At 45.6% G+C, this 22,090-nt stretch overlaps 1 protein-coding gene across 1 annotated transcript; it reads left to right on the forward strand.

Moving 5' to 3' along the window:
* Positions 1–11,928: 11,928 nt before the first annotated feature.
* On the forward strand, positions 11,929–13,596 carry LOC133104128 (kunitz-type protease inhibitor 3-like). Its single transcript, XM_061209805.1, has 2 exons — positions 11,929–12,004; positions 13,496–13,596. The coding sequence occupies exons 1-2, from the start codon at positions 11,929–11,931 to the stop codon at positions 13,594–13,596; spliced, it is 177 nt and encodes a 58-aa protein (XP_061065788.1).
* Positions 13,597–22,090: the final 8,494 nt, after the last annotated feature.

Genomic DNA, 22,090 nt, shown 5'->3' on the forward strand with positions numbered 1-22,090 from the left:
ACCGATTCTTTTTCTTTTTCAAGGTGATTATAGCCAGGACAACCACATGTTTTATTGACCAAACCAAGGCACTTTTAAGAGTGAAAGGAGATGCCGTTCATTATTACACTGGGAACAACAGGCATAAACTGGGACTCTACTGGAAAAACCAGAACACATGATCACTCTATGAGTCCCTGAAGTCACTCCACTTCTGTTTTCTTTCCTTGTGAAAAGATATAAAAATGATCCCATCTCCTTTTTTCCATTAATTGCAAGGTACGGTCCCTAAGGCGAGCAGAGCCCCAGCAACTCACCAGGACATCATTTTTTTGTCCTGTTGTCTTGCAGAGTCAACTAGCTTGCTGGGATAAAGAAAGCTGGAACAACCTCCAGGATTTGGCTCGTAATCCAGGGATCTGTCCTAGGTGTGGCTGACAGGTGTTCCGTATTGGCTTCCACTGGCCAAATCTCAGCTGCCAAGACCTTGGCTGTTTCCCCGAGGACCCCCCATGATTCGCTGACTCCCTTTTCTCCAGCTCAGCTTCTCTTCAAACATAATGCCCTTCGCCCTTTGACCCCTTCTCAGCGTGTGACCCTATCTCTTCAACTTTCAGGGCCCCCATTTACCCTTTGGAAACCTTCAATTTCCCCTAATAAAATGCTCTGTGAGGTCTGAGATCTCTGAGGCTGAATAATTCACATCTGTTCCCTCTGTGCAGAGAACAAAAAGTCATTGGCTCTCCCAGTGACACCAAGAGGGGGCGAGATGAGTATGAAAATCCTGCAAACAGAATGCTGGAGATACTGTTGTCCTGGTAAAATTGTCGTTAAGATGCATAAGAATAGAACCCGAGCAGATCCCGGTTTTGTATGGGCTAAAGCTTATAAAGTCTGGGGGTTCCTTTAAAAAAGAATACAAATTAAATTTAAAAGTGAACATTATTTCAAATGAGAAAGGAAATTGCACCAATTGCAAAATTTAACAAGCTAACGAATACTACAGATTGCACAAAATCCATTTAGATTCATTATTAATTAATTTTTTAAATTTAAGACATCAATTCTGTAAAACTCAATTTCTCTTTTTTTAAATAATTAATTAATTAATTAATTAATTTTTGTCTGTGTTGGGTCTTCGTTTCTGTGCGAGGGCTTTCTCCAGTTGTGGCGAGCGGGGGCCACTCTTCATCGCCGTGCGCGGGCCTCTCACTGTCGCGGCCTCTCCCTTTGCGGAGCACAGGCTCCAGACGCGCAGGCTCAGTAGTTGTGGCGCACGGGCCCAGTTGCTCCGCGGCATGTGGGATCCTCCCGGACTGGGGCACGAACCCGTGTCCCCTGCATTGGCAGGTGGATTCCCAACCACTGCGCCACCAGGGAAGCCCTCAATTTCTTTTTTTAATGAATTTATTTATTTATATTTTGTTTTTGGCTGCGCTGGGTCTTCGTTGTTGCACGCAGGCTTTCTCTAGTTGTGGCGAGAGGGGGCTACTCTTCGTTGTGGTGCACGGGCTACTCAGTGCAGTGACTTCTCTTGTTGCAGAGCATGGGCTCTAGGCATGCAGGCTTCAGTAGTTGTGGCACACTGGCTCAGTAGTTGTGGCTCACAGGCTCTAGAGCGCAGACTAAGTAGTTGTGGCACACGGGCTTAGTTGCTCTGCGGCATGTGGGATTTTCCCAGACCAGGGCTCAAACCCGTGTCCCCTGCATTGGCAGGCGGATTCTTAACCACTGTGCCACCAGGGAAGTCCAAAACTCAATTTCTATAGAAAGATAATTCAGCCTTTTGTTTAACATGGCTGATCAAAAAATGATTATAGTTTGATTTTGATTATGGTTGGAGTGCATAAATGCACAGCCATATTTTATATTTGTAGTTCTCCTACAGGTGTGTGCCCTAAAAACTCAGGGATTTAATAAATTCTCTTTTGTATACTTCCATCAAAAAAGAAAGCAATGCAGGGTGTGTTTAAAATTGTACATGTTGCATTATCAGGTATATTCTTCCTAGTGAAGAATATCTGTTCTGAACAGGCTTCCATAAGAACTGATTTTTTTTCTATTTATAAATTTATATATCCGATATTCGGAAGAACTTTCTTTTCTTTTTTTTTAAAATAAATTTATTTATTTATTTTTGGCTGCGTTGGGTCTTCGTTGCTGCGCGTGGGCTTTCTCTAGTTGCAGCGAATGGGGGCTACTCTTCATTGCGGTGCACGGGCGCGGGCTTCTCATTGCGGTGGCTTCTCTTCTTGCGGAGCACGGGCTCTAGGCACGCAGGCCTCAGTAGTTGTGGCGCACGAGCTTAGTTGCTCCGTGGCATGTGGGATCTTCCCGGACCAGGGATCGAACCCGTGTCCCCTGATTGGCAGGCGGATTCTTAACCACTGCGCCACCAGGGAAGTCCCTGGAAGAACTTTCTGCAGAATGATTTTTCTGGCTCCATACATTTTAAACCTTGTTTTTCCTCTACTACCCACATTCTTCTAGGGCTAGGTACATTCTATTACAACACAACCTCTAGCTCCATGCCTTAGTGTCATGATGCCAGAGAGCTGGTCCAGTGAGTGGTAGGAATATCGCTTAGAGCCATTCTTACACCAGGACAGATGGCAGCAACTTATGATACATAGAAATAACTGAGAACTACCTAAATATACCCCATTAACTCCAAACTCAATGGATCCCCAACTCAACTTCCTTTTAGCTGGAGGCCAAAAATGCTAGCAGCCATTCCAATATCACCTGACCCAGGAGAAGAATGAGAGAGGGAAAGATGGAATGGAAAGAGGAAGCAGGCTGATTGATTATGGTTAGAAGATCTTGCTTTCACAGATGATACAAATCATTTGACCATGTGAACATATTACCTGGGCCACTCCCAGTGTCTCAAAAGGGGTCTGTTCAAGTGAGGGGTCCTGATGCTTGAGCTCCGTCAACTTTATGGTAGATCCATCTCTGAAACGGCTCTTGCAGCTGCCACGTGGGAGGACAAACTACTCTGAGACAATCATGCTAAAAAGGCCTGTGTAGATGCTCTAGTCCACAGCCCCAGAGAAGCTCTGCCTGAGAACCAGCATCAGTTTCCAGCCATGTGAATGAGCTCCCAATCCATCAGAGCCTCCAGATGACTGTGGCCCCAGCAGACATCTGACTGCAACCTTATGAAGACCCCAAGAGAGGACCACCAAGCTGGTCCTTCCCATTTCCTCACCCACAAAATGGTGAGAAAAATAAAATGGTTGTTTTATACTGCTAAGTTTGGGGAAATTTTATTTGCAGCAGTAGGTAGGTAATTGGAACAGCTGAGAAGGAAGTGGATGGAAGAGAAGAGGGAAGGAGGGGAGGGGAGGGGGAGAGGAAAGACATGGAGAAGTCTGGGGGAAGGAAAAAAGGAGTTCCCAAAAGACTGGGCAGGATAAGAGGGCACCAGGCTTGAGAAGGGAGCCCTACAGCAGGAGGAGCCCCATAGCACACCAAAACCTGGACACTGCTTTTGAATAAACTCATTGTTTGCTATGACTTCAATCAAAAGGTTCTAAAGAGAGTCTGGGATCCACTTACTGGTTGAGTAAGACCTTTCCTCTCCTCATCTCTCAGTTTCTCCCTCGTTAAAAAGGGCTGGTTAAACTGATAACTATTTCTGAAAATGCTGTTAGCAAACACCTACATTAGGGTCACTTATGGTCACTTAGGGTGGGGAGGGGCTTGTCTAAAATGTGGGTCCTCCAGGTCTAGGAAATTGCCATCTCTAGGAGTAAAGCCCAGGAATCTTCAAGTACCGCCAAGTGATTTTATCAGAACCTGAGGATTGAATGATATTTAAGAACCAATCCATCAGTGGGAAAAAAAAAAATTAGAGGCTTAACAAGTTTATTGGTGCCTGCTCCTGGTATAGAAGGACATCAGGAGAAAATGTTAGAATCATTGAAAGTTGGGGAGGATCAGGGCAGGGTTGGGCTGAAGACCCCCAAAACACTGCTAATTTGGCAGTTTTGCAGAGTGACCATCTAGCCAAGTGGCCCTCGTGTGTGGTGTCTCCCACATTCACATCGCTCTTGCCTCCACACCTCTGTCCTCCTGGGAAGCCTGTTCCAGTCCTGTGCATCCTTGTGATGCAGGCCAAATTACCAACAAGTCATCAATGGTGTGCATCCTGTGGGGAGAGCACTTCTCTGGGAATAAAGAGATTGAAATACGAGTCTCAACTTTGCCCCTGGTTGAGTGTATGACCTGATTGGGACAGGTTAGGGTGAAGGGATGCTCCTCTCAGGAGCTCAGTTTCCCATCCATATGAAGGTGGTGGCCTAATAATGTCAAAGAGTACTTCTAAATTTGAGAAAATATGGTAGCTCAGGAACACTGCCAAATCTGATAAGCAACTGGTTTGAGAGACACAGAGAGCCAACTATGGGACTTGAGCATCTGTGGATTTTTGTACCTGTGGGCCCCATGAATATCAAGGGATGACTGTATTTGAAAACAACTAGAGAAAAATGACTCATCACATACAGGAGACTAATAATACAATTAATGGCTGACCTCTCATCAGAAACAACAGAGGCCAGCAGGCATTGGAATAACATATTCAAAGCTCTGAAAGAAAAAAACCACAACTATCAAACAAGAATTCTATATTCAGAGAAATTGTCCTCCAAAAATAAAGGCAACCAACCATATATACAACACAAACTAGTATCTCTAATGTATAAAGAACTCTCAAAACCCAGCAGTTTATACAAACAATTCAATCAGAAAATGGGCAAAAGACATGAGCAAATATTTCTCCTAAAATTATACACAGGTGAAAAATAAACATATGAAGAGATGTTCAACATCATTGGCCATCAGGGAAATTAGAACTACAGTGAGACATCACTACACAGCTATTAAAATCGCTAAAATAATAAAAAGTGACAATAGCAAATGTTAACAAGGATGCAGAGAAACTGGGTCACTCATACAGTACTGTTGGGAATGTGAAATGGTACAGCTGCTATGGAAAACAGTTCGTCAGTTTCTCGTAAAACTAAACATGCAATTACCATAAAACCTAGAAATTGTACTCTTGGGCATTTAACCCAGAGAAATGAAAACTTATATTCACACAAGAACCTGTACATAAATGTTCATAGTAGTTTCATTCATAATAGCCAAACATAGCCCAGGTGTCCTTCAGCAGATGAATGGTTAAACAAACTGTGGTCCATCCACGGAGAAATACTCAGCAACACAAAGAAATGAACTAATGATGCATGTAACAACTTGGATGAATCTCCAGGGATTTATGGTGAGTTTAACAAGAGCCAATTCTAAAGGATTAAATATGTGTGATTTATATCCATTTATAACACATTTTGAAATGACAAAATTTTAGAAATGGAGAACAGATTAGTAGTTGCCAGGGGAAATGGATTGGGGGGCAGGAAGAGTTAGGAAGAAGAGAAGTGTGATATAAAAGGGCAACATTAGGGATCCTTATACTAATAGAACTGTGTGGTATTTTGACTGTAGTGGTGGATACACAAATCTACATGCGTGATAAAATCACATAGAACTAAGTACATGCGCGTGCACGCACACACACAAATGGGTACAAGTAAAACGAAAATCTGAATGAGATCAGTGGGTTGTTTCAAGTCAGTATCCCAGTTGTGATATTGTACTATTTTTTCAAAATATTACTATTGAGGGGAACTGGGTAAAGGGTAATATTTACAACTGCATGTGAATCTACAATTATCTCAATAAAAATTTCAGTTAAAGAAAATAAAGGCAGAGATTTCCCTGGTGGCGCAGTGGTTAAGAATCCGCCTGCCAATGCAGGGGACACGGGTTCAAGCCCTGGTCCGGGAAGATCCCACATGCCACGGAGCAACTAAGCCCGTGCACCACAACTACTGAGCCTGAGCTCTAGAGCCCACGCGCCACAACTACTGAAGCCCGCCCACATAGAGCCCAGATTCCGCAACAAAAGAAGCCACGGCGATGAGAAGCCCGTGCACCACAACTAGAGAAAGCCCACGCGCATCAGTGAAGACCCAACGCAGACAAATAAGTAAAATAAATAAATAAATAAATAAATTTATTAAAAGAACAGAAAGAAAATAAAGGTAAAATGATGACTTTCCCTTATAAATGGGAGAACTGAGAGAATTTGATGCTACCAGACCTGATCCTTAAGGCTGAAAGGAGGTGACACTACATGGGAATTTGGATCTGCAGAAAAGAATGAAGAATATCAGAATTGATAAATATGCAGGTAAATATAAAAGTGTGGGGGGCTTCCCTGGTGGTGCAGTGGTTGAGAATCCGCCTACCAATGCAGGGGACTCGGGTTCGAGCCCTGGTCCGGGAAGATCCCACATGCTGCAGAGCAACTAAGCCCGTGCGCCACAACTACTGAGCCTGTGCTCTAGAGCCCGTGAGCCACAACTACTGAGCCTGCGTGCCGCAACTACTGAAGCCTGCGCGCCTAGAGCCCGTGTTCCACAACGAGAGAAGCCACCGCAATGAGAAGCCCGCGCACTGCAACGAAGAGTAGCCCCCGCTTGCTGCAACTAGAGAAAGCCCGAGCGCAGTAACAAAGACCCAACACAGCCAAAAGTAAATTAAAAAAAAAAAAAGTGTGTATGTGCTCTTCTCTTAATTTCTTTAAAAAGGATAAGATTGTTAGAACACTGTATTGTTAGGTTTAAAACATACATAAATGTAAGATATATTGCAAAAGCACAAAAGATGGGAGCAGGAAATGGAGCTATACTGGTACAAAATTGCTATATTTTACCAGAATTAGGTCAATAGATACACATCCAATTCTATCTCTCACTCTAAGCCCAGGATCTCTAAGATCTCTCTGCCACCCCAAACACAACTCTATATTATGAGTTCCTTTCTTCCTCTACCAGACTCCATTTCCAGAAAGAATAAAGCCCAGAAGTGAACAGGCATTGAGTTCATGGAGAATTGATGGTCTCTCTGGGGTATGAAAAGTGATGGAGGGGAGTGTCCTCTCTGAGGGGCAGAGATCCTTGGCAGGGTAGTGGTAGAATGATACAGTATAATGGTTTAACAAAGGCTTGGGTCAGAGAAACGTAAGTTAAATCCCAGTCTGGCCAATTATGAACTAAATAAACTTGGGCATGTCTCATAACTTCCCTGGGTCATGGTTTCCTCATCTGTGAAAAAGGCAAAACAATAAAATCTGAGCCATAGAGTTTTTGTGAAGATCATACAAGATGATTTATGTAATGTGCATAGCACACTGCCTGGTATGTAAGAGACGTTTCATAAACAGAAAAGATTAGTATTAGAACAAACAGTGCAAAATGCAGGCCTTGCTTCATGATGTCAACTACTCAGATGCAAACCTTATAGGGTTACAGCTCCCAGGAAAAGTGTCAACCTGGAGCTGTGGCAATTTCTTATGTCTCATGGAGAATTTCAGGCTCCTGAGTTCTAGAGATATTTTCTCCCCTTCTCTGAAGACCCTATTTATAGTCAAGCTCTTTGGCAAAAAATACTAAAAATTATCCTCTGCTAAAAATTCCACTTGTCTTTCTGAAGACATAAATTGACTCTGCTCTTAAAAGTGATCAAGCTTGTTTTCCCCCTCTGGTCATTTATTTTGAACATAAATAAGGTGAAAATAGAAATAAACTCTCCTGGTATATGTGTGTTTATGGTAAACGTACTTGTTATACGTACAAGCGAGTCTTCTCTCTAAGTCCCCGTTTCTCTGTTTTGTTTATTATGTTGGGATGATAACAATATCTATCCCAAGGACTTTTCGTAAGAATGTAATGAGTCAAGGCAGAAAATTCCCTGACATGTAGCTGGTACTCAAGTGATGTTAGTCTCCTTCCACCTTCTAGAAAAGAGAAACATAATATGGAGGTTATAATCTGAATGGGGAGACTTTACTTTTTCAAAATTCCACCCTTATTTACTTCCCCTATCCCTACACTACCCAAAATCATCAGGTCTCAGTCAAAAGTAATTTAATTAATTATTTACACATGCACACACACACACACACATACACACAGTTGGCATAGGGTTCGTAAGACTCCTTTTTTATATTAGAGACAGATACCACCAAATATTTATTCAAAATAGTTGTAGAGATCCATGAAATGATAGGAAGTTAATATAAGATTTACTATGTCATCAGAAGTAATCAATTAATTTTTTTATTTTTTATTTTTATTCAAGTTGATTAGTAAGACTCCTTTGATGAGTATAAGTACTAGATAGCTAGCAAGAGCTTCCTGCTAGCTTCTCTAATGTGCTTTTAATAAATCTTACACTAGCCCTCCATCTTCTGGAATTATGGTAAGCATGACGCCCAAATCACCTGAGGAAGGGCCAAGTTACTGAGTCACAGCCAGAGATCTCCCAGGGCAACCTGGTACAGAGTGCCTGCTTGGGAAAGGCCAGTGCCTCGCACAAGGCTTGTTCAGCCAAGTAAGTGCAGGCACACCTCATTAAGCACCGCTCTCACTTTGTGGAGTTCATATCATGCTGCCAATGTTGGAAATATTTTTATAATTAAAAAGTGTTTATATTCATAACTCCTTTTTTTGGGGGGGACAGAAAAACAACATGGGTTTATTTTAAGGCAAGTACAACAATTAAGACCACACAGGTCTTAATTAAGACAAACACAGGTCAAGTTAAATTTTTAATGTGTTTTTTTTTTCTTTTAGGAATGCTGGGGGAGGAACCTACTATACAACACCATCACACTTTGTAAATAAAAAGTATCAGATACTTGACTTCTTTATCCGCCAACTTCAACAAAAAATAATTTTCTTGTTTTGTAAAAGACCTACAACTGGGAAAAGAATTATATCTCATAATTGTACAGGGGGGAAACCCCACATAGGTGTCTTGAATTTTCACTTTGGCAGTTAGAAATGGTCGGGCAAGATGAGAAATGATCCAGTGAACTCAACTTTAAATATTATATTAATGGCTCTGAAAAACAACAAAAAAATAGCCTGATTACAAATCCACACATTTGTACAGCACGGTTAGAGAAATTTAAAATGACACACAGCACATACATAATCTATAGAGACCCCCATAGGTCTATGGAGGTCTCTACGGAGAGTCATTACTGGGTCGCTACGGGATTTGGTCCATAAGTTATAATTTTTGAAACCCCGAGTGGAGCAGTGAGCACAGCCATCCTGGAAGGGGAGGGGGATTTTAAAATCATTATTCATTTCGTTGGGCCGCGTCCCTGTACTGGGGCCTCTTGGGATCTCAGAAACGGAGCGGCGAATTAAAGTCACCTGCAGCTTCGCAGAGGGCTGAGGCTGGCGCGCGCTCTCTCTGCTCCCGGGTCTGCGGAAAAAGCGGTGGGCAAGTTTGGGTTCTTTTTGCGTCTCTGCAGCCTGAACTGTTTGAGAGGGTCGCGTCTGCTAGGCGAAACCGGAGCGGGCCAGGGCAGAGGAGGGCCGGGGCAGCTGACAATTTCGTGCAGTCATAGGAATACGGAGCTGCGTGGCGGTAGAGAGAAGGCGTAGATCTGCAGGGCAGCGGACGGCTCGCGTCGCTGCTCACCTGGGGGGTTCCCCGAGGGTCGAGTTCTCAATCCCCAGCCGGTGGGAGTTGAACATCTCCCTGACGTTAGGGAAAGTCTGCTGCTGGGCTGCGAACGTGTGGCCGGAGAGGTGGTTCAGGTCCCCGCTGTGGTTCAGATACCAGGACGCCGCCTGGGCCGCGGGGCCGGCGGGGGCGGCGGCGCCTGCGGGTGGTGGTGGCCGCGATGCGGGTGGTGATGGCCGGCGGCGAGGTTGAGGGCGCTCAGGGGCGATGTGAGGCCGCTCGGGTGGTCCGAGAGGGCCTCGTCCAGCGCGGGCGGGACGCCCATGTGCGCCGGCCGCTCGGCCCCGGTGTACAGGCTCCTGGCGCGCACGCTGCACTGGTAGCCCCCGGCGCCCGCAGCCTCCAGGCCCTGCGCACACTGCCGGCCGTAGGCAGCGGGCGGCGCGGCGCGGCGCGGCGCGGCGCGGCGGCGTAGGGCAGAGCCAGCGGCGGCACCACCAGGCCCGCGCGCCCGGCCTATATTCGTAACCCTTACGCAGGGTTTCCTAACCTTGGCCCTATTGACATTTGAGGGCAGATAATTCTTTCTGGTGAGGATGTCCTGTGCATTGCAGAATGTTTAACAGCATCCCTGGCCTCTACCAGCAGGTGTCCCCCCTCTCCTAAGTTGTGTCACTCAAAAATGTCTCTAGACACTGTCCCTAGGGGGCCAGAATTGCTCCCACCCAGATGAAAACTGCTTTTCTGATATATATATATATATATTTTGGCCGGGCGGTGCTGCGTGTGTTCCTGACCAGGGATCGAACCCGGGCCTGTGGCAGTGAAAGCACAGAGTCCTAACCACTGGACCACCAGGGAACTCCCGAAATCTGCTTTTCCGAATTACGTATTAAAAGGCCAATTCTCACTCTAGAAGAGGGAGCACTGTAGTAAAGCTCTCAGCCAAGGGCACCCATAGGCAATCCTGCCTTTCTTCTGCCTGAATGGCAAATGTCAGTCTGTACTTCCTGGGAGCCTCCTTCTGCTATTATTTTGCTTTCTGATGGACTGATTTGACCTCCTAAGAGAGCTAAGGAAAGAATACCAGGAATAATGCTGGTAGACCCACCAAAGTGCAAAAGGAGATATACCCACAGAGATGTGGAAATGCAGGCTTTGGAGGAGCCTTCAAGGAAATAAAGTGAAAATCTGCAGGTGATGAGAGGGTTGACCAACCATTGTGTGAACTATAGTTGGGAGAAGCAGTGGCCAAGGAATGAGGATCGTGGCTGCAGGGGATTTAAAAAGAAGGAAGAGTTACCACTAATGTGCAAAGCTGGGTAACACATTTGTGTAGAGACCAAGTGTGGTGCTGATCCAGTTAACACTCCTGTTTCCAAAAAGGCATCATGCCACACACACACACACACACACACACACCTGCAAGTGGCATATGCCTGTTGCACATTTCCAATGTATAAAGCATTTGTTTATTCATTGAACACTTGCACCAGTTCTGGGAAATATGCTAAGCCAGCATAATTAATCTCAATTTATAGCTGAGAAAACTGAGGCTCAGAGAGGTTAAATGACTTGCCCACATCAGGAACACCTGGACTCAAAAGTACAACCTCAGACTTTGAATCTGAGGCTCACTAAAATCCCACCAAAGCATACTGGCTTTGTCTTCCAAAAGATCAGATCTCTGGATGATCCGAGAAAGCAGGTAGGTGGGGAATGTGCTGGACCCTGGTGATTGGGGTGATTCTCTAGACAGAATGATTCTCTAAACCAAAAAAAGTTGGGTCCTCCTTCTACACAGTAATGTGTGTGTTGTTCCCACAATTCTTTGGGAGCCCCCAGATGCCGGGGAGGCAGCATCTGAGACTATGCCTGGCATGCTGTGGGAACTCAGTAAGTGTTTGTTGAATGAATGAGTGGTACAAGGTTATTGGAGCTGAACAGACAAGGGTCCCAGTCCTGGTTCTGAAATTCACTATCCATGTGATAATGGTCAAGGTAGCTTAAACTCTCCTCACTTAAAAAATGGGGGTTCTAAGCCTTGCAGGGATCCTGTGTGGATTCAAGGGAGGTAATGAATGAAGAGTATTTTAAATGGTGCTTGGAAAGGTAGAGGCACTCAACAAATGGTAGCTGCCGTTTTATTATTGTTTAAGGGGCTCACACCATGAAGTGTAGTACAGTGGCCTTTGATAAATTCAGATCAGATAAGGCCAAAGGAGAAAGACAGAGCTGTGCTTTGGATGGACACTCTGTTCCAAGGGTGGACCAGCCTCATGAACAGCAGAAGTTAGGGATGAAAGAGCTGGATGTGGGATCAGGCTCCTCCTCCTCGGTCCCCTTTCTCCCTAAAATGCCAACCCCAGGCTGGGCCACTTGCTGGGTGGCACCATGCAGCTCTGGGTCTCTCTCTCACTTCTCCGGCTCTTCACCTTCTGCCAAGAGCTTCGATCAGAATTAAGACAAGGTTGGTATGGAACATGGGAGCTCCAAGAATAGCCTGGGAATAGGGCCAGGGGCCCAGCAGCACAAAGAAAGTCCTGGCCCAACACCTTCTAGCGTGACATTAGGAAAGGCATTTCACCTCTCTGACCTTAGTTTCTTCATGTAAAGTTGGAAGTCCTAATATCTACTTTGAAGAGTAATTGCAAGGAGAAAGCTATTCACATAACAGGTACATAAAAGGAGAGTTCAAGAAACTTGTAATCCTGCCTCAGAGGATCTCATGGCATTTTTTTCCCCATTAACAAATATTTACTGAGAACTCAGAGCCAGGCCCGTGTTAGGTATGTAGACTGCAGAAAAGAGTATGATGAGATCCCCGTTCTCAGGGTCTTCTTGGTGAAGGAAGGGAAAGAGTGATTGAGAGCAGCTCCTGTTTATTGATGCTTTTCTATTTATCAAGCTTTTCATTGGTTACCTCTCACCCTTCAGTAAGCCTAAAATGTGCATATTACATGCCCATTTACAGGGAAGGAAATTGAGTGCCAAAGATACAGGTGATTTGTCCAGGCTCACACAGCTAGAAAATGATGGAGTCAAGTTTCAACCCTGCTCTCAGATTCAAGTCAGTCCTCCTCTCACCATCGGATATCTACTCCAGAATGACAGTGAGACAGGGGGTGGAAGCCTGAGAGACCTTACTCATCAAATCCTAGACAATCAGATCTGGCAGTGTGCTCTGAGATGGTGGAGTTCAGCTCCCTCATTTTACATATGAAAAGATGGGAATTTGGAGAAGTTAAGTTGATACAACATCACACAGTAGTAAGTGGCAGGGCTAGGATTTGTATCCACTTGAGTTGGAGTCTCAACTCTCGGGTCTTCACCACATCAGGTTACTCCCAGAAGTGAAAATCTCAACTTCTGTGCAGATGGAGAAGGCCCTGGCTGGGTTGGCCAGGTGGGCTGGATGGGAAGAAATACACAGCTCAGCTAATATAATGGACAGCCTCGCATTTGTGGTCAGGGCCATCCCAGCCCCCTAGCATATGGGACTAACAAGCGGAAGGTGATGGGGCCTCTCTCAAACCACTTTGTCTCTTTAGGCAAAGCTGTCTCCGCAAATGTATGCAAACTTTCTTTGGAGAATGGCCTTTGTCGAGGCTCGATCCTGTGCTGATTTTACAACTGGAGAACTTATGAATGTGAGCTTTTTAAAAATTAATTAATTAATTAATTAATTAATTAATTAATTTATTTTTGCCTGTGTTAGGTCTTCGTTTCTGTGCGAGGGCTTTCTCTAGTTGCAGCGAGCGGGGGCCACTCTTCATCACGGTGCGCGGGCCTCTCACTGTTGCGGCCTGTCTTGTTGCGGAGCACAGGCTCCAGACGCGCAGGCTCAGTAGTTGTGGCTCACGGGCCTAGTTGCTCCGCGGCATATGGGATCTTCCCAGACCAGGGCTCGAACCCGTGTCCCCTGCATTGGCAGGAGGATTCTTAACCACTGCGCCACCAGGGAAGCCCGAATGTGAGCTTTTTTATTATGGCGGTTGTAATGGCAATGGCAACAACTTTTTGAGGAAAGAAGCATGTGAGAAAGCCTGCAACAACACCTGATTTTCTAATAAGAACACAGCCTTCCCTGGAGTCAGAGTTGCTCTAGGGCAATAGAAGTTATTTTTGTGAACAAGAGATGCATTCCTCCACTTCAAATTTATTCTCCCTGCCTTGTTCTTTAAATCACCCATCTCTGTGCCTGAAATTCTACAAATATCACCAACATGTTTAAAATCTCAAGACTTTATTTTTAAAATACGTACATACATACAAATATACTGGGGGAATTAATAGTTAAGAGTCATTCACACTTAGTATGAATTACTGCTTAGTGAATTGGAGGATAAAGGTTTTGGAAGAGGGAGGGTGAATTTGAAAACTTGGGGCATGTTATTGGAAGGGCCCACATTGAACAAGGAAGTAGACCTTTGGGGGTAAAAATTCAATTAAATTTTATCCATAGGGATAAGATTCAATTATCTTCTCAAAATAACATTCCTCTGCATATGCCTTTATTTACTTTCTCCCTCCCTCTCTCTCTATGTATGTGTGTGTTTGTGTGTGTGTGTGTATGTGTGTGTGTGTGTGTGTAAATTGTATAGTATTTTCTATCAGGATTTTTATGTAGCATTTTATTATAAACATTTAAACATTTTCCCAGATCAGTGAATATTCTTCAGTGTCATTGTTAATGGCTATATAATATTCTAAACTATTTACAAAGCACTGTAATTTACTTAGCCAATCATCTGTTGTTGAATGTGTGCTTCCAATTTTTCCTCATTGTAAAATAACACAAGGTTAAACATAAGCATGGTTTTTAAACACCTTTGAAAAATAACGTCCTGAGTGGCATCAGAAAGATGGCCGAATAAGATGTCCCTCTGCCTAATTATCTGGCATCCATCCATGGACAAAAATGCCTTTGTGGCAGCTTTGAGATCCAGCTAGGAGACTGTGAAATCCAGTGCAGTCCAAGACCCAGGAGAACCATTTGAGAAGGCAGGCCCGCACCCAGGTGGTTGACTCACCTATCATGGTCCCAACTATAGACCCAGAAACAGCTCCATACCCCTGAGGACTTGGCTACAGCCCCATTGAGCTTGGTCCTCTCCCCAGCACTATGTGCCAAGGGACGCATATGCATGACCGTATGTCATGCTCCCCCAGGCGTCAGGTTAACAGGCATAGAGAAGTCAGTGAGTGCTGAAATGGCTTGTGAACAGCCTCTAGCCCCTCTCAGCCGCTGCCTAGGAGCCCCTGGACGTAAGCCCACCAAACTAGCTCCGACTGTAAATTCTGAAAGTGCCCTGAAACGGGGTCTAGCTCATCCCACCCACAGTCCCCAGACAGTCCCGCTGGCACAGGGACCCGGCAGAAGGCACTCGCATCTGTGCCCCTGGCGATCCTGAAAGGCCTTAGACTGAGTTCCTGCCCCTTCCAGCCACAGATTTTGAGCAGTCTTGCCGGCACAGGGACCTGGCGGGAGACACATCTGTACTTTGGGAGATACAGAAAGGGCCCTAGACTTGGCTCCAGCCCTTCCAGGCACGGTCAGGGAGCAGTGCAGCCCAGCCAGGGACTTGGCAGGAGACACATTCATCCGTGCCTGCGGAACCAGGACTACAAACCTCAATCTTGGCTGTTGAAACTGAAATAGCTCTGGGGCTTCGTTCCAGTCCCTCTCAGCCACGATCCAGGGCCAGTCTCGCCCACCCAGGGACTCATCCTGTGATAAGGCGGTGGCCCTCCCAGGGACCTGGTGGGAGCCACACCTATTTTGCACCTGGTAATAGGCTCACTGACTGAGGACCTGACCTTGGACCCTGAAGCAGACCCCTGTCCCAGCACCTCCCTACTGAACAAGGTAGTAGAGGCAGTCCCACACACCCAGGGACCAGATGGAATCCATGCCCACCTGAGCCCCTGATAACAAGCATGTCAATCACAGACCCCATGGCAGACCCAGCAACAGCCTCAAAACCGGTTCCAATCCAGCACAACTGTGATTCTGGTGGTAGTCCTAGTAGCCTGGGGAGGTTGTAGAAAGTTCTTACATGCCAAAACCAGTCTTTCAAGACTGGAAGAGGAGTTTGCTCCTTCAAACGCACAGACACCAACACAGGGCCACATGAATCACGAAGAATCAGACAAACATGGCACGACCAAAAGAACTAATAAAGCTCCAGTAACCGGCTCCAAAGAAATGGAGATCTACAGTCTGCCTGCCAAAGATTTCAGAACAATCATCTTAAAGAAACTCATAGAAACACAAGAGAATATAGGTAGGAAAGTAACCAAAATCAGTGTCTTTTACAAGGATGCAATCTAGGTGTTGTCGACTGGCTGAAGCTGCATTGTCATCTGAGGTTCAACTGGGGAAAGATCCACTTCCGAGCTCACTCACATGGTTGTTGGCAGGATTTAGTTCCTCGAAGGCTATTGGCCAGGGGCCACCTTCAGTTCCTTGACAAGTGGGCCTCTCCAGGGGGCAGCTCACCACATGACAATGGGCTTCATCAGAGCAAGCAGTGGGAAGAACCAGGACGAGTGCTGGCAAGATAGAAGTCACAGTCTTTTGTACCTTAATCTTGGAAGTGACACCCCATCACTTTTCGCTACATCACTGCTCATTAGAGACAAGTCACTAGGTCCAGTCCACACTCAAGGAAGGGACTACAGAAGGACATGAATCCTAGGAAGTGGGGATCACTGGGCCACCTTAGCAGTCTGACTGCCACAGGGAGGAGCTTGGCCGGAGTCACCCAGCAGTGACTGCTTAAAGACTCGGTTCTTGGGTCTCCTTCCTCTCCCTCCCTCTTCCCTGATATTTGTTCACAGGTGAAAGCTGAAAGCTCATAGTGCCTGGTCCCTATGAGTACAAATACCCAAGAGGTCTTACATCACCAAATCTGGATTCTGAGAAATGTTGTGTTATAAAAGTTGCTTAGACGAAAAGATAAACAGATACTACCAGAAAGAAGAAACTACCAGAAGGCCAGTCGGTGCCAGATAAGCTACAGAAGCACTGGAAATACCACTCTTGACATAGTGTTGAGATCTCATTAAATTTCTTAATCCGTATATGCTGGAGGAAGATCTTCCAAATGAGCAAGCTCTTCAAGCCTTTAAATAACTTTCTGGGAATAATGAAAGTGAACAATTTAGGAGCATACATTAATACAGCTTTATAACCTGCTTTTACCAGTTAACAATATTGGGTGAAGATTTTCCTATATCATTAAATATTCTGCAACATAATTCTAAAAGGCGTAGAGCTTTCTGGGTATTGCTGGATCATAATTTATTTAAGCAAGTCTTCTCTGATTAAATGTTGAGATTGTTTATGGTTTCTCAATATAATAAGTAATGTTGCAAGTAAATGTGTGAGCATTTCCGACTGTTTAGTTAGGATAGATTATAAGAAGTGGAACCTCTAGGTCAAAGAGGACATGCATTTTACAAGCTTTCAATACATAATACCTTTTATTAAAATTCCCATAATTGCCACTTATGAAACACTTATGATATGCCAGGAACCAAGTTAAGTGCTTTACATACATGATCTCATTTAATATTTCCACCAGCCTAAAGAGGAAGATTCTATTAATATCTGTATCTTACAAATGAGGAAGTTGAAACTCAGGAAGAGAAATGACTGGCCCCAAATAGCAAACTGGCAAGGAGTGAAGCTGGTGTTTGAATCAAAGTGTGACTCTAGGACCCATATGCTTAATCAGTTTGCAATCATTAAAGTTCAGCTCTACTGAGCAGCCCAGTCTTAGCTTGACTCTCCATCTCATAAAATCCCCTGACATCTCCATATGGACTACACAGAGATGTTCTGGGCCTGCCTGCTTCTACCTTTTCATGGTCATATTTTGTGGGCTCTTGAAAGTTGGGATCTTGCCTTACACATTTCTACATCGAGCCAAGAAAAGTGATGTGTACAAAGTAAATACTCCACAAGTACCTGTTGAGTAGTTTCGTAGAAATTGCACCATGGAGGAAAGGAGGGACCCAGGATTTATTGGGTTGGCCAAAAAGTTCGTTCGGGTTATGTCCGATTACAGAAAACCTGAACGAACTTTTTGGCCAATCACTATTTTTCAGGTTTTTTTGTTTTCTGTTTTAAATTTTATTTATTTATCTATCTATCTATTTATTTATTCTTGGCTGCGTTGGGTCTTCATTGCTGTGTGCAGGCTTTCTCTAGTTGCGGTGAGCGGGGGCTACTCTTCGTTGCGGAGCACGGGCTCTAGGCGAGCGGGCTTCAGTAGTTGTGGCACTCGGGCTCAGTAGTTATGCCTCGTGGGCTCTAGAGCGCAGGCTCAGTAATTGTGGCACATGGGTTTAGCTGCTCCGAGGCATGTGGGATCTTCCCGAACCAGGGCTCGAACCCATGTCCCCTTCATTGGCAGGCGGATTCTTAACCACTGCGCCACCAGGGAAGTCCTGCGCTACTGTTTCTTGGCTGCTCCTCCCTTGTCTCTGTATCCCCTGCCTTCCCTGATTAGCAACTGTTTGAACCTGCCCTTTGGGTCTCAGGGAAGGTCATGGAGGCTGGAGTCTGTCCCCTACAAACAAGGAACGGGGGACACAGAGAGGCTTCCATGCCCAAGAGCCCCTACAGGGTCCTGCTCAGTTTCATTACATAGTGTGCACTCCCTATGGCATTTCAGGGAAGGCCATGGCAGCCACATGGCACCCACATTTTCATTTAGCCCTGTGCCCTATAAATTAGGTAGCCGGTCCTGTCTGTAGATTAGATAACAGCACAGTGTCAATGTTAATTTACTGAATTTGATTATTGTACTGTGGTTTTTTAAGAGAATGCCTTTATTTCAGGAACTTCACTGAAGTACCTAGGAGGTCTGCAACACACTTTCACATGCTTTAGAAAAACATAATATGTGGTGTGTGTGTGTGGAGAGAGACAGAGAAAGAAAGATGAAAGTAAATGTGGTAAAATGTAAGCATTTGATGAATGTGGGTAAAGAGTATGCAGGAAATCTTGGCACTATTCTTGCAACTTTTCTTTAAGTCTGAAGTCATGTCAAAATTAAAAGTTGAAAGAATAAATCAAGCATAAAAAAGGAAAAAGTCAAGGAGAAATCACTGCAACCACACCAGAGCTACTAGGAGAGTGGGATATGGTGTCCCATGAAACCATAGGCAAATGGAAAAGAAATAACAAGGAAACCTTACAAGTGCACCACAGCTGAACCAGCTGAGACCAATGGAGAACTGTCCTTGTGATAAGCATGAACATGCCTAACTTGTACACTCATATGTTGAGAGGTTAATGCTATTTCAAACCAGAGTCTCTGGCCCTACAACAGAGATCATGAGTGAGCCAATCTAGAAAATTCTACGCTCCCAATCACTCAGCCTGAACAGGCATCTGCCCTAGAGTCTGTGTATATTGCTACCTGGAGGTTGGTTAAAGGGGGTCCTGTGGGCACCATCCAGGCCACTTGGAGCTCTGCCTGTGAGTGAGGTACCAAGCTTCCATCAGTGTGGGGTTGTTGTTTTCAGATTGATCGCAAAGGGCAGCTGCCTTCCACTGTCTATTCCCCTGGTAGTGCCAAGAGTCTAACCATAATCCTAAGCCTAACCCTAGCCCATAATAAACCACAGACTTTGGATCGTTCATCTGGTGAAAAATCCCCAGAGGGCTGTCAAAGATGTGAGGGCTGCAAATAATGGGGTTTCAGTAGCTCTAGAGGGTCCCATCTTTTTATGTAATGAACTCACCCCAATAAACCTGGTTTGGCTGGGCCCTGGGCTTCTTTGGGGTTGATATCCCAGCCGTGGGGGGTATGCAGAGACTTCTGGGTCTAGGACCTCTATGCTCTGTGGGCAGGGCCTACTGATACTATGATGTTCTGTGGCTCAGGGGGGCGCTGCAACTCCCACCAAGTACCATCTTTAAGGGCTAAACAAACCAGACCCTCACCAGCAGACTGCAGCACTGAATGGAGAGCTAACGAGTTGTCAGTTGTCTCTGTTTTCCTCACCCTCACAGTTTTGCCATGAACTTGTAGTAGAATGATCAACTGGGTAAACGTGATCATGGGGCAAGAAGGGGAGTATTTGTTGTGTTTGCAGTATGATTATTTCACGAGTTAGTTTTTGGAAGCTGCATCAATGGACAGGACAAATGGAACCACACAGCAGTCACAGGAGCCATCATAGCTGGTGCAGTCCTAGCTCCCGGGGCATTAGGGCTGGCAGTTTGGGGGTCTATTAGTAGATGAAGAGGCAAAAAAAAGTCATTTCTCCTATGTCCTGTTGGGTAGCGTAACTCCTCTCCCTGCTCCACATTGCTCCCAGAGTCTATTCTTAATATAACCGCCAGAAGGATCTTTTCCAAACACAAGTCAGATGACATCATCGCTCTGCTCAAACCCCTCCTATGGCTCCTAAATTCCTCAGAATAAAAGGCAAAGTCCTTGTAGTGACCACAGGGCCCTCCATGATCTGTGCCCGCACGACTTCTCTGACTGCATCTCCCTTCGTGCTCCTGACCCCTCAGCACTCCAGCCATGATCCTCAAGCACTCTGACCTCAGGTCCTTAGCCCTAGAAGTTTCCTTGGTCTGGACAGCTCTTCCCATGGATTCTGTGTGGCTCATGTCCTTCTTCACTCAGCTCATGACTTGAATGACACCTTAGGAAAGACCTTCCCTGAATACCCTCTGCAAAGCAACAACCCCCTACCTCTTATCCCATCACCTGGACACACTAGTCCTCTTACCCAACTTTATAGTTTGCCATAATCTTTCTACCACCTGACACGTTAAACCCGTGTTGGTTCATTCATTTCGTGACTATTTCCCCCACCCTACACATGCGCACACACACACATACACACACACCTCCCTCCTTGATGTCAAATCCCCACCACCTAGAACAGAACACATAGTAAGTGCTCAAAAAAGGCTTCCTAAATGACGAATGCCTCTGCTTCCGCTGTTCCTCGGGCAGGGCTGTCCTCTACTGGTCTGGCTTTAGAACTTCATTTTTCAAGCTCCGGCTCCCTCATGTGTAACTTCCTATTATGCCTCCAATCACCAACCTGCAATTTGCTGAACAACAGATGTTTGTTTCTACGGGGTTTTACCGTACACAGTCCTCTGGACTGGAGATGGGGTTTAGAGGCAACAGTGAAGCAGCGTGTTGCTGGAGATGGGAGAAAGTAAGCTCAGGAAGAGACCCTGCCCTGAGCTCCGGAGAGGCAGCAGTTTACCAAGTTTCTGGCCCTGGGAGCCGTCCTTCTAGCCCAAACTAGCATGGCTGTGGTCTGGCTACAGAACACATAGCCCATCAAGATGCTGTCCGCACATAGGCTCCTGGAAAGGAGGAGAGCATTTTGTGGCATGGTGCTGATGGAAGAAATAGTGGCACGCATACAAAGGCATACCTGTGCCATCCCTGAGTTAGGCAAGGCCCTGCCCAGGGCTCTCTTTCAGAAGGCAGAGCTGGGGAAAGCAAGGAGAAAGTGGAAGGGGTGGTACCCACACATTTAGTCCCTAACGACTCTACCCAGCCTATCACTTTGTTTTTGCTTAGAAGGGTTGGGGAGACTGGAGCCTGGACAGGGAGAGATTGGAAAAGGGAAAGCTAGGAGAAAAGCGATCCTGCCACCCACCTACCTCCAAAGGCAGCCTTATGCAGTGAGCACCCCCATTCTCATACGGGAGACTCGTTCCCACGTACCCCCAGGGGGATGGATGGACAGCCAGGTTCTTTGCTGGCTCATGGCCTGGGGCAGAGACCCACAGGAGGATGAGAAAGATAAGGCTGGCCAAACACCAAGCCACCCAGCTTTCTGTCTCCACACAATCCCACTCAAGCTGCCTTGACCTCTCACGTTCCACGGCGGGTGGAGGAGCAGGGAAGGGCATAAACCATATCCTGGGGGGCCAGAGTCTCTGCCATTACTTCATTGCTTTACCTCCTCCTCACCCCAAAGGCTAGGCATCCCCTCCGCACCCCACCTCAGGGATTAACACGAAAAATCACTGCAGTAGAACCGGCATGGGACTCTGGTGTCATCAGATGACTCAGGTTCAAATCTAAGCCTGTAAAAGGTTGAAAGCAACCTAAATAGTCACCAGTGTAAGTGTGGTTAAATAAACTTCGTACATCCAAACAATGGAATACTATACAGCCAGAGAAATGAATGAAGAAACCTTTTATGCTGTGAGTGATCTTCAAGATATATGAAGTGAAAAAAGCCAAGTACAACACAATGTGTATAGTGTACTACAATTCTGTAAAAAGGTGGGATAGATGAGAATCTTATATTTACATGTCCCTGGAGAGATGGAGATAGATGATAGAGAGAAGAGGAATAGAGAGGAAGAAGGGCGGTGAGAAGGAGAGGGAGAGAAAAAATAGGCATAGAAAGAAGGGAGAGAAGGGGGGAATAAAGAGAGGGGATACAGAGAGAAGAAAGGATAGAGGGAGTGAGCTGGAGCTCTATCTTGGGAAGAAGACACAAGAAACTGATGGCATTCGTTTCCTCTGTAGAAAACAACTGAGTGGCT

Source organism: Eubalaena glacialis, chromosome 13, assembly GCF_028564815.1.
Source record: "Eubalaena glacialis isolate mEubGla1 chromosome 13, mEubGla1.1.hap2.+ XY, whole genome shotgun sequence".
Classification (NCBI taxonomy): Eukaryota; Metazoa; Chordata; class Mammalia; order Artiodactyla; family Balaenidae; genus Eubalaena; species Eubalaena glacialis.

Bases quoted from the DNA above. Each gene is read 5' to 3' on its own strand.
- LOC133104128 (XM_061209805.1), top strand. From the start codon at position 11,929: ATGCAGCTCTGGGTCTCTCTCTCACTTCTCCGGCTCTTCACCTTCTGC. The intron at 12,005-13,495 runs GTTGGTATGGAA...CTGCGCCACCAG, and splicing joins TCGATCAGAATTAAGACAAG to GGAAGCCCGAATGTGAGCTT.